This window comes from Oncorhynchus kisutch, linkage group LG14 (genome assembly GCF_002021735.2).
Source record: "Oncorhynchus kisutch isolate 150728-3 linkage group LG14, Okis_V2, whole genome shotgun sequence".
NCBI classification, from domain to species: Eukaryota; Metazoa; Chordata; class Actinopteri; order Salmoniformes; family Salmonidae; genus Oncorhynchus; species Oncorhynchus kisutch.
Window position 1 is genome coordinate 11618458 of NC_034187.2, and position 15428 is coordinate 11633885.

Sequence of the window (15428 nt, forward strand, 5' to 3'; positions counted from 1 at the left end):
GTGTGTGTGTGTGTGTGTGTGTGTGTGTGTGTGTGTGTGTGAGGGGGCGGGATTTATTAAACGTCACCAAGCCACCCCTACTCAAAAGGTTAGTTTCACAACTCTTGATTTGTCAGGGGTGTAAGCATTAGTCCAAACAGTTACAAAACGTTTAGTTTTGCAACTAAAACGACAGTTTCTATTGGACAAATTCAGCTAGGTCTCTACACGTTACGTTCCTTTGAAGAAACGTTTCTCAACAGAATAGTTGTAATAAATACACACCAGGCCTCCTCCAGACTCGCATTTTGGCGAATCCAGTGCTCTTTCTCCAGTCCTTATTCAAGAGCACGATATTTCTGAGTTGTCCGCTGGCGCCGAAGAGTCATTTATGAATTTAACCGGCCAGCTTGTGACACATTTGGTTTCCCTAACTTTATGAAGCAGTATCTAACATTATTCATGTACCAGGCATTTCAGATTTGAATAGCAATCCGGATTAGTAGGATAATCTATGAATGACAATATGGATTCTGATGAAGTTCAACAAACAGGTTGGTGAAATTAAATGAAATTGCCGTTTTTCTATGTAATCTATTAAAACATTGTTTCTCAGTTCATCTCAAGTGTCTATTTTAAAATGTCTTCAGAGTTTGTAGGCGAGTTCAACGAATGAAAGTTCGCTACAGTTAAGGAATGCACTTGTTGGTTGCCTAAAAACGTTGTTAGTCTTACTCTGACAGCAAGTATGTCATGTTCTAATTAAACGATTCCTTGTTTTTTAATGCCCAAATTGTATTTACTGTTTGAGTTGTATTATTTCTGTAGATGGCAGCACATTAGAAGAATCAACAAGTAGTCCTAATCAAAGGATGACAAGATATCAGATCCTCACATTGACGTCAATCGCATCTGTCAACTTCAGCTCAATGATTTGTTACTCTATACTGGGACCATTCTTCCCCAAAGAGGTATTGTGCAATAGCCTACCAACAATTTTACTTCCTCATTGCTTATGAAATATTGTTACAGGTTTTGTTTTTTCCCGATTTGAGTTTAGACTTTTGCGCGTATAGCTCGTTAGCACGTAGGGCGCACCGATTGGTGTCTTCTTCCAAGGTATATCGGCGATCACACAATTTATTGTGCATCAGCCACCTACTATGCGAGATGGAAAGAGGATGACCGATTAGTGTCACCTCGTTAGTCAGTGTGTGTTACACCTGTGCTGGTTGACATCTCGTTAGTGGGAGTTGTTTCACCTGTGCTGGCCTCGGTGCTTTTTACCAGTGGCTGGCCCAGTGCACCAGTTGTCAAATCAAATCTTATTGGTCACAAACGCATGGTTAGCAGATGTTATAGCGAGTGTATTGAAATGCTTGTGCTTCTAGTCCCGACAGTGCAGCAAAATATCTAACAATTCCACAACAAATGGAATTGTTCATTGGATGAGCCATGTCATAGCAGCATAGGAAAGATGCAATAGATAGTGTAGAATACAGTATACACATATGAGATCAGTAATCTAAGATATGAAAAAATTATTAAAGTGGCATTAATAAATTGACTAGTGTTACATTTATTAATGGAGGCAGGTAGCCTAGGCGTTAGAGCTTTGGCCCAGTAACCGTAAAGGTTGCTAGATCGAATCCCTGAGCTGACAAGGTAAAAATCTGTTCTGCCCCTGAAGAAGGCAGTTAACCCAGTGGTCCTAGGCTGTCATTTTAAATAAGAATTTTTTTCTTAACTGACTTGCCTAGTTAAATAAAGGTTCATTTTTTTATTATTTTTTTATTAAGTAGCCAATGATTTCAAGTCTATATGTAGGTAGTAGGCTCTCTGTACTAGTGATGGCTGTTTAACAGTCTGATGGCCTTGAGATAGAAGCTGTTTTCAGTCTCTCAGTTCCACCTTTTTGGCCTTCCTGTGACATCGGATGTCTTGGAGCGCAGGTAGTTTGCCCCCTGTGATGCATTGGGCAGACTGCACGACCGTCTGGAGAGCACTGGGGTTGTGGGTGGTACAGTTGCCGTACCAGGCGGTGATACAGCCCAACAGGATGCTCTCAATTGTGCACCTGTAAAAGTTTGTGAGGGTTTTAGGTGACAAGCCACATTTCTTTAGCCTCCTGAGGTTGGAGAGGCGCTATTGCGCCGCCTTCACACTGTCTGTGTGGGTGGACCATTTCAGTTTGTCAGTGACATGTACGCCAAGGGAACTTACAACTTTCCACCTTCTCCACTACTGTCCTGTTGATGTGGATAGGGGGGTGCTCCCTCTGCTGTTTCCTGAAGTCCACGATCATCAGTTGTCTTGAGAGATGTGGAGGGTCAATACCTTTAGTTGGCGCTCCCTATTTGATTTCATTTTGTGCCACTTTTTTGGTTTGCTTCCTATCTTCACATTTGGTGTGGGGTTTTTCTTTTGTTTGCCTCTTCTTGAGCAAATTTAGTAGGCGTTAATAGTGGGTGTCTTTTAGGTTCCAGTTGTTGTTGCTAGTCAACTTGCAGTGGACACCCCCATGAGTGTCTTTCACAATTCCTCTTAAAACCCCTAATGGTTTTGTTTTGGTTGTCAGCAACTCTTTGTTAGTTCCCCCTTCTGTTTGAGTGACAGTTATGGTTTTCTTGTGGGGGAACGTAACAATATACTAAACTGAGAGTTAAATCATGATTCTACATCATTTCGCTTTATTTATTCAGATTCTAGAATTGAAAAATTACTAAATTAATGTTTCGCAGTACCATAGTAAAGTACACTTAATTGTATTGATTGGATGTAAGATACCAGTTCAGACTAGATGTCATGACTGACAAGTGGTTGTATTTGTATAATGTGTTGGACATGAGAAAACCCCCAAAGCATACAACAGAAACTCAGTCACACATCAACTCATGCAAACATCAAAGCAGAAACTCGCTCCTGCAGGTTCATGCTCTATGACAGGGCTCTCCAACCCTGTTCCTGGAGAGCTAACCCTCCTGTAGGTTTTTGCTCCAACCCCAGTTGTAACTAACCTGATTCGGCTAATTATTAGTATCAGGTGTGCTAGATTAGGGTTGGAGTTGAACCTATGGTAGCTCTCCAGGAACAGGGTTGGAAAGCCCTGCTCTACAACATCAGAGTATAACAGAAAGTGGCACAGGTCCTAATCCAGGTACTTCTCCTGTCTGGACTACTGTAGCTCTCTGTTGGCTGGGCTCCCTGCTTGTGCCATCAAACCCCTCCAATTTATCCAGAACGCTGCAGCCCGCCTGGTGTTCAACCTTCCTAAGTCACCCCACTCCTCCGCACACTCCACTGGCTTCCAGTCGAAGTTCGTAGCCACTACAAGACTATGGTGTTTGCCTATGGAGTAGCAACCTGAGCTCTCTGTTCTGTCACCTCTGGTCTCTTGGTACTCCCAACCCTATGGGAGGTCAACTCCCACTCAGCCCAGTCAAAGCTCTTTTCTGTCCTGGCACCCCAATGGTGGAATGAGCTTCCCCCTGATGCTAGGCCAGCAAGAGTCCCTGCTCATCTTTTCTGAAAACATGTGAAATCCTACCTCTTCAAAGAGTATCTTAATACCCACCGTCTGGCTAGAAGCTCGTTGCAGATTTTGAAAATCTTTTATTTTTATTTTTGTACTGTTTTTAAAAAAACCCATGTATCCTACCCTGTGATGTCACAGAAGTTGTTTTTTTTAGGACCTGTATCTTTTTGACCACAGATGTAGACTGGAGATAATGAATATGAGGTTGACAATTGGTGGATTTGCACTTTTAGGATGATGGTTGATCTAATTGCTAAAGATGATCTTTAGGCTTTTGGGAAACTCAACCTGTAGATGCGTGAACGTTGCTGACCTAAACAAACACTGAGTCAAGACTGTTATAAAGTCAACTGTTGTGACTGTTTTCCAAAGTATTTTGTGAAGCACATGCCTCCTCTCTCCAAAAGGAAAACAACATCTTGTACACAATCATAACTGAAGCTTTTTTGGTGTTCTGCAGTATCTGTAAGTTTGATATTGTAATTTATTGATAGATACAGGAGCTTTACTGTATGTATATTGTCTCTATACAGGCTGTGAAAAAAGGAGCCAGTCAGACTGTCATTGGCCTTATATTTGGCTGCTATGCTCTGTGTAATCTGATGGGCTCCTTAGTACTGGGTAAATATGTAAGTATTTTGAATAACTAGGTTACAGGGCCTTCAGAAAGTATTCATACCTCCTGACTTCTTCCACGTTGTTACAGCCTGAATTCAAAATAGATTAAATATGTTTTACTCTCACCCATCTACACACAATACCCATAATGACAATACCCAATGTTAGCATATATCTCCATTTAAATAAGTATTCACACCCCTGTGTCAATACATGTTAGAGTCACCTTTAGCAGTGATTACAGCTGTGAGGAAGTCTCTAATAAGAGCTTTGTGCACCTGGATTGTACAATATTTGTAAATTGTTCATTTTATTAATTCTTCAAGCTCTGTCAAGTTGGTTGTTGATAATTGTTAAACAGCCATTTTCAAGTCTTACCATATATTTTCAAGTTGATTTAAGTCAAAACTGTAACTAGGCCACACAGGAACATTCAATGTGATCTTGGTAAGTAACTCCAGTGTATATATGGTTTTGGGTTTTAGGTTATTGTCCAGCTGAAAGAAGAATTTTCCTCCCAGCACCCCTGATAAATCACAATTTAAAAAAATATTAATATTTAAAAAAAAGATTTGCCCCAAACATAAGACTTTATTCAGGACACAAAGGATTTTTGCAGTTTTACTTTAGTGCCCTATTGCTATCAGGTTGCATGTTTTGGAATATTTTTGTTTTTGTACAGACTTCTTTCTTTTCACTCTGTCATTGAGGTTACTATTGTGGAGTAACTACAATGTCGACCCATCCTTTTCTCTTATAATAGTCATTCAACTCTGTAACTGTTTTAAAGTCACCATTGGCCTTATGGTGAAACCCCTGAGCGGTTTCCTTCTTCTCCGGCAACTGAGTTAGGAAGGACACCTGTATGTTTGTAGTTACTGGGTGTATTGATACACCATCCAAAGTGTAATTATTAATTTCACCATGGCATCCTGAGTGGTGCAGCGGTCTAAGGCACTGCATCAGTGCTTGAGGTGTCACTACAGACCCGGGTTTGATCCCAAGCTGTGACCGGGAGTCCCATAGGGCGACGCACAATTGGCCCAGCTTCATCTGGGTTAGGGGAGGGTTTAGCCGGGGGGTTTTACTTGGCTCATCAAGCTCACATTGGTACGGCTGGGTTCCAGGTTAAACGGGCGGGTGTTAAGAAACGCTGTTTGGCGGGTCATGTTTTGGAGGACGCATGACTCAACCTTCACCTCTACTGAGCACGTTGGCGAGTTGCAGCGATGAGACAAAATCGCAATTGGATATCATGAAAAAGGGGGTAATATACAAACAAACAACTTCACCATGCTCAAATACCAATAGGTGCCCATCTTTGCTAGGCATTAGAAAACCTCCCTGGTCTTTGTGGTTGAATCTGTGTTTGTATTCCCTGCTCGACTGCGGGACTTCATGTTAAACACTTATTGCACACATTTCTTTCTGCTGAACTTATTTAGGTTTGCCATAACAAAGGGGTTGAATACTTATTTACTCAAGACATTTCAGCTTTTCATTTTAAAATAATTTGTCAATTTCCACTTTGACGTTATGGGCTATTGTGTTTAGGCCAGAGAGACACATTCTCAATTTTAATCCATTTTAAATTCTGTCTGTAACACAAAATGTGGAATAAGTCAAGGGGTGTGAATACTTTCACCCTGTTCCCTGTGTACTTCTGATTAGGTACCGTAGGGCTCTGGTCAAAAGTAATGCACTTCATAGGGAACAGGGTGGCATTTGAGATGCATACTACATTTAGTCAATCAGACTACTCTGCTTGCAATATGACTTTTCACCCACACAACACGTGCTTATCTCTCCTTTCAGATTGTTCAGATCGGGGCAAAGTTCATGCTAATTTCAGGCTTATTTGTGTCATCAGTGTGCACCATTCTCTTTGGGTGAGTGAGATTTGATAGTGTTCTGCAAGCATCTCATACTGTCCATTGTGATTTAATGGCAGATGACTACTTCAACAAATACGTTAGTTATCCATCAACAGATTCCAGGCAAAGTGCTCATGAGAACACTTTTTTAAAATATTTTTTTATTAAGTGCCCTCCTACAGTTTTTACTCAACAAGGACCAATACATATTTTCATCTAATTATTTTCCTGTTATTGTTTTACAGCTTACTCGACAAAGTTCCTGACGGAGCTACTTTTATTATCCTGTGCTTTATCATAAGGTCTGTTGACGCTGTTGGCTTCAGTGCTGCAATGACCTCTTCTTTCGCCGTTTCAACAAAAGTTTTCCCAAACAGTATAGCAACTGTTCTGGTGAGTTTAGTCAGCCAACCCTTGTTTAAGAGTCTGTATGTTATATGGTGGAATTAATCATGTTCAAACAAGAAGGCATTATGGTTGAGGTTAAAATGTTTTGTATCCCAAGAGTTTGGCACCATTCGTCTGTCTGAAAGCATCCTTAGCATTGTAATTAGTTCCTCTATTTGGTCATAATAATATGATGATGATTCTATTCTATTTGGAACTGTAACCCAAACAAACAAAATTAAGGCAGATCCTTCTACTTTGTAAATATAAGCCTGTGGGTACGAGGTAAAACTGAATGTGCACATTTACTTAGTTGAATATTGTGTTGTGTTTGTCTTCTTAGGGTAGTCTGGAGATCTTTACAGGGCTGGGTCTTATACTGGGACCACCAATAGGTGGATGGCTGTATCAGTCTTTTGGATACGAAGTTCCTTTCATGGCTCTGGGATGCTTCCTATTTCTCATGGTCCCCTTCAACATGTACATCTTACCAAGCTTTGGTAACGGTTTATTTATGGTTTATGAACTTTTAACTAATAGTTAGCCGTTTATAATGTATTTCTAAATACCCATGTCCCCCACTTTTAAAGAAAAGTCTTGTGTAAAGTTTTACCTAAATGTTTAAGATATCTGAGTCTAAAAGATACGTGTTGAGACAATGTTTTCTCTTTGTTATTATGAAATGATTCCTGTGGTGATATTTCTTGTTATTATATTATTCTGCTTGTTTCTCTGTTCAGATGCTGATCCTAGCAAGGACTCCTTCTTCAGGCTGTTCACGCGTCTGAAGATAGTCCTCATATGCTTTTCCATATTCACCCTGAGTTCTGGACTCGGCTTTCTAGATGCGGCCTTGTCCATATATGCCATTGATACGGTAAAGCAAAGCAATACGCAAGGGTTGAGCTGAATTCCATTTGTTTACTTCCTAAATTGACTGAACTGAAATAGAATTTACCCCAACCCTGGTACACTTTTGGGGCGGCAGCGTAGCCTAGTGGTTAGAGCGTTGGACTAGTAACCGGAAGGTTGCGAGTTCAAACCCCCGAGCTGACAAGGTACAAATCTGTCGTTCTGCCCCTGAACAGGCAGTTAACCCATTGTTCCCAGGCCGTCATTGAAAATAAGAATATGTTCTTAACTGACTTGCCTGGTTAAAAAAATAAAAAAATTAAAATAAATAAACACTTGACAACCTCATATTTGAATGTATTTGTCACGTTTGAAAATACGATTATGTCCAGTAGGATGGACCTCGGTAACTTAATGTTTTTGATTCTCCATGCAGTTTAACCTGTCTCCAGGCTATGTGGGTCTTCTCTTGCTTGGTCTGTCGTTGCCTTACTGTCTAGCCTCACCTCTGCTTGGTATCGTCAGTGACAGGTTTCCTGTGAGTACAGTTAACCCAACACTACACCATACAACACTATAATATACTAAAAATACACTAAATTGTTGGTTAATGGCTTGTAAGTAAGCATTCCTGTTTTCAGCACATGTGACAAATAAAATTTGATTTGATTTACACTTTTCAACATTCTACTATACAAATCGCGGCCGGCTGCGACAGAGCCTGGGCTCGAACCCAGAATCTCTGGTGGCACAGCCTTAGACTACTGCGCCACCCGGGAGGCCCCTCTGGCTAATTGGTCAGTTTCAGTGAGATGAACTCCCCTGGCTAATTAGTCAGTTTCAAATCAAATCAAAATCAAATTTATTTACAGAGACCCGACCCAGTCGTTCAGTCTTTTTGTTCTGTATCTATGGACAGAACGTTCATTCTAAATGTTCCATTGCCATACTGGCTGGCAACGTTCTTATCCCTTGCTTGCTAGCTAGCCAACTACGGCTAACTTAGTCACGTCAAACACTGCAGTCAGAATAACAGCAAAGTAGCTGCATTTGCATTTAAGCGGTTTTCTAGTGACATTTATTTGGATACATCCATAATAATGACCTAATGATGTGCGATTTCGCCTGGCATAGAAAATGTGCTCTCTCGTCAGGACACTGTTGTTCAGAGGAGCTAGCCAACAACACAGCTAACACAATCACTTCAAACTGAAGCTAGAAAGACTGCAAACTATCTGCACTTCGTTTGGTTTGACCTTTTTTTCAATTGACATATCTTTATTTATATCCAAAAATATTAGGCCAGCTGATTCATTTAGACTGGCTGAGAAACCCTGCCTGTCTGTCTCGTCCCGACACGTTCATTACTACTACACAACTTCTCTATTATAGATATACAATACTGTGATTTTACCTTCTGGTTGTGTTTGCAGTCCACGAGGCCGTGGTTCATGGTGCTAGGAGGCTTGTTTACAGCAACTGGCTTCTGGTTCTTAGGTCCTGTCCCCATTCTGCAGATAAAGAGGTCAGCATCTGTTATTATCAGTGTGAAATGTACTACTTGTTTACTACTATTACTACTAACAAGAAGCCAATATGATACAAGAATGATACTTTTTTTTTGTCTCTAGTCAGCTGTGGCTGGTGGTTTTCATGCTGGGTATCATAGGATTCTCTCTTAGCATGACTGCAATCCCTACCTTCCCTGAAATACTCGACTGTGCATAGTGAGTTGACCATTTACATACACCATGGCACTTGCGCACATATACAAATATACTCGATTTACAATGTCCATTTTCACTTAGAAAAACATATCTTCATCGAGGTACAGAATCCAAAATAATATTGCTAATTTTCCAATGGCAGTGAAAATGGATTTGAGGAGGGGCTGAGCACTCTGGGACTGGTGTCTGGATTGTTTGGAGCAGTGTGGTCCTTTGGGTGTGTACTTGCAGTCTTTGTTATATTAAGTCTCTGAGGCACAAGTTGAGAGTTGGAGTTCGGAGATATGAATTCTTAACAAAGGTGTGTTTTATTTGTTCAGGATGTTTTGTGGTCCAACGCTCGGTGGCTTCATCACTCAACAGCTGAGCTTTGAGTGGGCTGCTTCTGTTCAAGGAGGCCTGGCCTTTCTAGCCGTATGCATTATAATAATACATGTATTTTATATAGTGCTTTTCATTACAACAAGAATCTCAGACACTTTAAAAAAACAGATAAAGCAGACATTTGGTTCTGGCAGTTCTTGGACCATGGTCTCCCACAGCTTCAGATGAATAGGTGAGGCAGTTCAGAAGGGCAGATTGGACATTTATGAATCCCATTGGGCACACTTCAATACTGTCAGTCCTGCCTCGACACTCCTGACTGCGGTCTCCTGACCCCTAGAAATGGGGAACTCAAATGTCTTTGCTAAATTGCTCACGTGGACATCAACACATTATTTCTGCTAGTCAGTAAGATTGCGGTCACATGGATAAAAAAATAATGAATTTTATTTTTCAATGTGCTGTCTGACTATGACTGTTTCCTCTTCTCCTCAGGCTTTTTTTCTTGGTGTATATTTTCTCTGTCAAAGAACACGACAAGAAAGGTAATGATTCCATAATAGATTTAGTTTTTTTTACATAAACAAGTAAAACTTTATGTTGAGAGAGCCATTTGAAAAGAGTAACAGGTTTGGAGAAATTGTGATTTGTGCCTGAATTTGCTTTTATTTGTTGGGATCTGAAGGTCTCTTCCAATCCAGACGAAAAGACCTTCTGATGAAGCTACCCATCTTCTGACCTGAACAACGATCATCTACCAGGAACAATTTATATTTTCTGCTATGAGAAACTGGTCAGATTAAGATCCTACACCTGTATATGTACATCGGTGCTAAATGTGGAATGTAACTTGTATTAAAATATACAACTAAGAGGATGATGCTACACAAGTTATCATTTGTTGTCATAGCATTAGCAATCATAACAGAAGCAGTTCAGTTTGCATTATGCCAATACCATATAAGACCTGTGTATATAATTACTTGCACTGTCAAGGACCTCAACAAGCCGTGGTAAAGCTTTGGAACTATTTGAATTAGTTTGTTAAAAAGCTATTTTAAAACACCATGTACTTCGGAACAGGAATGTTTCACAAAAGAATGTTTACTTGACGATAATCAAATGGCATTTATACATATCAGTTGGCCATGTTAAATATGCACCCATTGAAATCCAGTCCTATGTAAATGTCCCTCATTCTCCAATCTTCACAGCACCTGACATGGGTTATGTCTGAATAGTTAACCTCCTTTATGGCTATGTAGATTGACCAATTACCATATCAGTGACGGCAATAAAAAAAAGATTTTCAAATGGACCAATCAAGCAAGTATTTTATGTCCATTTATTAAGTGATATAAAATGCAGTTCATTCAAGGACACTAATATTTGAATATATGTAACTAATGTAAGCCTAGTCCTTTTACAGTCTGAGTTACTTCTCAGAGGTAGTTACATGCCAACTATTTCCAAACACCATTGCTTTCGGAAGAAAAGCTTGACAACTCAAAGGGTGTATATACATACAGTATCTGTTATGTAAATATGTACCGATATTGAAATGCAGTACTATGTAAATGCCTCTCATTCGCCAATCTCTACGACATGGATGTCTGAACAGTGGGGTCAGAACTCCATGTATGGAGTGATTTCAGTGCCAACAAATTGTATTTGATTTTGTATTCTATAATTTTGAATTCAATATTTTTTTTATTTGTAATGCACAAATGTAATCATTCATAAAGGTCCCGATTTCCGATATTACGCCCTTCAAATCCACTTCTCAGTAGTTGATATTCAGGCTTACTTCATGAAGATGGTAAAAGGCTTTGCAGGAGTGGTTCCCTTGAGTGTGCTGAATAAATGTAAATCAACTGCTGAAAAACTTTTTGGGTGGAATTTACATTCAAAAGGGTTTAAGAATTGTGGACAGACTATAGAGTACATAGATCAATGAAATAATGCCATCTACAGTGCATTCAGACCCCTTCCACATTTTATGTTACAGCTTTACTCTAAAATTGATTCAATTGTTGTTTTTCCCCTCATCAATACCCCATAATGAAACAGAATTTTCTACATTTTTGCAAATGTATTAAAAATACAAAACTGAAATAATATTTACATAAGTATTCAGAAGCTTTGCTCAGCACTTTGTTGAAGAACCTTTAGCAACGATTACACCCTAGTGTCTTCTTGGGTATGATGCTACAAGCTTGGAACAACACCTGTATTTGAGGAATTTCTCCCATTCTTCTCTGCAGATCCTGTCAAGCTCTGTCGGGCTGGATGGGGAGCATCGCTGCACAGCAGTTTTCAGGTCTCTCCCGAGTTGTTCGATCTGGTTCAAGTCCGGGGTCTGGCTGGGCCACTCAAGGACATTCAGAGACATGTCCCGAAGCCACTCCTGCATTGCTTTGGCTGTGTGCTTAGGGTCATTGTCCTGTTGGAAGGTGAACCTTCACCCCAGTCTGAGGTCCTGGGGGGCCTGGAGCAGGTTTTCATCAAGGATCTCTTTGCTCCATTAATCTTTCCCTCAATCCTGACTAGCCTAACAGTCCCTGCTGCTGAAAAACATCCCCACAGCATGATGCTGCCACCACCATGCTTCACCGTAGGGATGGTGCCAGCAGTGTCTAAGGTGCAGTGTTACGTAACCAGATGGAAGCCGCCTAGTGATGGCTACAGTGCCTTGCGAAAGTATTCGGCCCCCTTGAACTTTGCGACCTTTTGCCACATTTCAGGCTTCAAACATAAAGATATAAAACTGTATTTTTTTGTGAAGAATCAACAACAAGTGGGACACAATCATGAAGTGGAACGACATTTATTGGATATTTCAAACTTTTTTAACAAATCAAAAACTGAAAAATTGGCCGTGCAAAATTATTCAGCTACTTTCAGTGCAGCAAACTCTCTCCAGAGGTTCAGTGAGGATCTCTGACTGATCCAATGTTGACCTAAATGACTAATGATGATAAATACAATCCACCTGTGTGTAATCAAGTCTCCATATAAATGCACCTGCACTGTGATAGTCTCAGAGGTCCGTTAAAAGCGCAGAGAGCATCATGAAGAACAAGGAACACACCAGGCAGGTCCGAGATACTGTTGTGAAGAAGTTTAAAGCCGGATTTGGATACAAAAAGATTCTGGACGAATACTTTCGCAAGGCACTGTATTTAACAGTCTGATAGTCTCTCTGTCCCAGCTTTGATTCACCTGCACTTCTGGATTATAGCAGGGTGAACAGGCAGTGGCGAAGGTGGTTGTTGTCCTTAATGATCTTTTTGGCCTTCCTGTGACATCGGGTGCTGTAGGTGTCCTAGTGTAGGCACCTGAGTGGCACAACGAGTGACGCCTCTAGCAGTGCTAGAGGCGTCACTACAGACACCCTGGTTCGATTCCAGGCTGTATCACAACCAGCTGTGATTGGGCGTCCCACAGGGCGGTGTACAATTGGCCCAGCATCATCCGGGTTTGGCCGGTGTAGGACGTCTTTGTAAATTAGAATTTGTTCTTAGATGACTTGCCTAGTTAAATTATAATTATTAGATTGAATATGTCAGTAATTACTCCAGCCAGCTGGTCTGCACATGCTCTGAGGACACGGCTATGGATACCATCTGGGCCGGCGGCCTTGCAAGGGTTAACACTCTTACATATCTTACTCAGGTCGGCCACGGAGGAGCCAACGTGAGTACGACATTTAAGCGTGTTAACCCTCGCAACGCTGCCGGCCCAGACGGCACAAGAGGCGAAGGTTGAGAGCCATTAGTCCTCCGAAACATGACCCTTCCAAGCCACACTGATTCTTGATACGCTGCTCGCTTAACCCAGAAGACAGCTGCAGTTGTACGGTGTCGGAGGAAACACCGTACAACTGGCGACCGAAGTCAGCGTGCATGCGCCCGGTCAGCCACAATAAGTCACTAGAGTGCAATGGGACAAGGATATCCGCACTTCTTAACACCGGCTTGCTTAACCCGGAACCCAGCTGCACCAATGTGTCGGAAGAAACACCATCCAACTAGGAGTCGCTAGAGCTCAATGAGCCTGGTAAAACCCCCCGGCCAAACCCTCCCTTAACCCAGACGGGGCCGGGCCAATTGTGCGCCGCTTCATGGGTCTTCCGGTAGCGGCCGGCTGCGACAGCCTGGGATCGAACCCGGGTGTGTAGTGATGTCTCTAGCACGGGAGGCCCCTCATAATTTCAAGTTTACCAAGGTTTCATATATTTAACTTCTCAGGTGCATTCAGATTCTGTTTAAATTCAGTGCTTTAAATTCAGATTCAAAACAAAATGCTGGTACTTTGCCAGGCAGGAAAGGTAGAGGAGAACAGATAGAATCAAACTCTCTGTGGTAAACACAAGCTCAATAGAGGCACCAATGGAGCAGTTTCTGGCAGTTTTCTGAAGCTAACGTGGCATGTTCAATTTGACTCTAGTATTTGAACCGTTTAAGCTATTATAAATCTTCTTCCGGATCGGTTTCCCATCAACGGGAAGGTTGAATGTAGGCTAATGCGATTAGCATGAGGTTGTAAGTAACAAGAACATTTTCCAGGACATAGACATATCTTATATTGGCAGAAATCTTGAATTATTGTTAATCTAACTGCACTATCCAATTTACAGTAGTTATTACAGTGGAAGAATACCATGCTATTGTTTGAGGAGAGTGCACAGTTTTGAACATGAACATTTATTAATAAACAAATTAGGCACATTTGGGCAGTCTTCATACAACATTTTTAACAGAAATGCAAGGGTTCATTGGATCAGTCTAAAACGTTGCACATAGACTGCTGCCATCTAGTGACCAAATTCTAAATTGCAGCTGGGCTGGAATAATACATGATGGCCTTTCTCTTGCATTTCAAAGATGGTACAAAAAAAATACAAAAGAATGGTTGTTTTTTTTCTTTCTACTATCTTTTACCAGATATATTGTGTTATATTCTCCTACATTCCTTTCAAATGGTACCAAGAATATGCATATCCTTGCTTCAGGGCCTAAGTTAAAGGCAGTTAGATTTGTCATTTTAGGTGAAAATTGAAAAGGGGTGGATCCTTACGCTCTGTAACAAAGTCCTTTATTGAAACAAAAACAATGCGGCACCCCACCTCTGTCTTGGTAAAACGCTGATGGATGGGCCTGGATAAACACTCAAATTCATACAGATCTATGGATGCAAGGACTGATCATCCATATACGATGTTTGTTTACAATTGCATTGTTTACAAACAATGGGGGTAAAAGCATTATTTTGGGAAGTTTTGGCACTTATTGGTAGATGGGTAAAAATATATTCCTTTGAGCATGGTGAAGTTATTAATTACACTTTTGATCGTGTATCCAAAGTGGGGGGTGGCAGGTAGCCTAGTGGTTAGAGCGTTGGGCCAGTAACTGAAACGTTGCTCGTTTGAATCCCTGAGCTGACAAGGTAAAACTGTCGTTCTGCCATTGAACAAGGCAGTTAACCCACTGTTCCTAGGCTGTCATTGTAAATAAGAATTTGTTCTTAATTAACTAACTTGCCTAGTTAAATAAAATGTAAACAAATTAAATCAATACACCCAGTCACTACAAAGAGGAAGGAAACTGCTCAGGGATTTCACCATGAGGCCAATGGTGACTTTAAAACAGGTCTAGTCTGCTTTTCAACAGGCACTGGGTGCCAAATTTACCTTTCAGCAGGACAATAACCTAAAACACAACGCCAAATATACACTGGAGTTGCTTACCAAGACAACATTGAATGTTCCTGAGTGACCTAGTTACAGTTTTGTCTTAAATTGGCTTGAAAATCTATGGCAAGACTTGAAAATGTCTTGCCATAGAGAGACTTGTCCTGGTTCACCTTCCAACAGGACAACAACCCTAAGCACAGAGCCAAGACAATGCAGGAGTGACTCCGGGACAAGTCTCTGAATGTCCTTGAGTGGTCCAGCCAGAGCTGGAGAGACCTGAAAATAGCTGTGCAGCAACGCTCCCCATCCAACCTGACAGAGTTTGAGAGGATCTGCAGAGAAGAATGAAAGAAACTACACAAATACAGGTGTGGCAAGCTTGTAGCATCACACCCAAGAAGACTGGAGGATGTAATCACTGCCAAAGGTGCTTCAAC

At 41.0% G+C, this 15428-nt stretch overlaps 1 protein-coding gene across 5 annotated transcripts; it reads left to right on the top strand.

Annotated features, from left to right (window-relative positions):
* The first annotated feature begins 91 nt into the window (after positions 1 to 91).
* LOC109904293 (MFS-type transporter SLC18B1) lies at positions 92 to 10622 on the top strand. 5 transcript variants are annotated; one of them, XM_020501542.2, is made up of 14 exons: positions 157 to 533; positions 808 to 950; positions 4048 to 4143; positions 5948 to 6021; positions 6252 to 6399; positions 6737 to 6893; positions 7134 to 7270; positions 7682 to 7783; positions 8679 to 8770; positions 8877 to 8972; positions 9115 to 9189; positions 9293 to 9386; positions 9792 to 9841; positions 9982 to 10622. In XM_020501542.2, the coding sequence occupies exons 1-14, from the start codon at positions 494 to 496 to the stop codon at positions 10037 to 10039; spliced, it is 1362 nt and encodes a 453-aa protein (XP_020357131.1). In that variant the 5' UTR covers positions 157 to 493; the 3' UTR covers positions 10040 to 10622. The 5 variants fall into 5 exon arrangements, 3 of the variants coding, with proteins under 3 accessions (XP_020357132.1, XP_020357131.1, XP_031643685.1); XM_020501543.2 differs by lacking the exon at positions 9293 to 9386 and having other exon boundaries at positions 92 to 533; XR_004202680.1 differs by having other exon boundaries at positions 153 to 533; positions 9293 to 9841.
* Positions 10623 to 15428: the final 4806 nt, after the last annotated feature.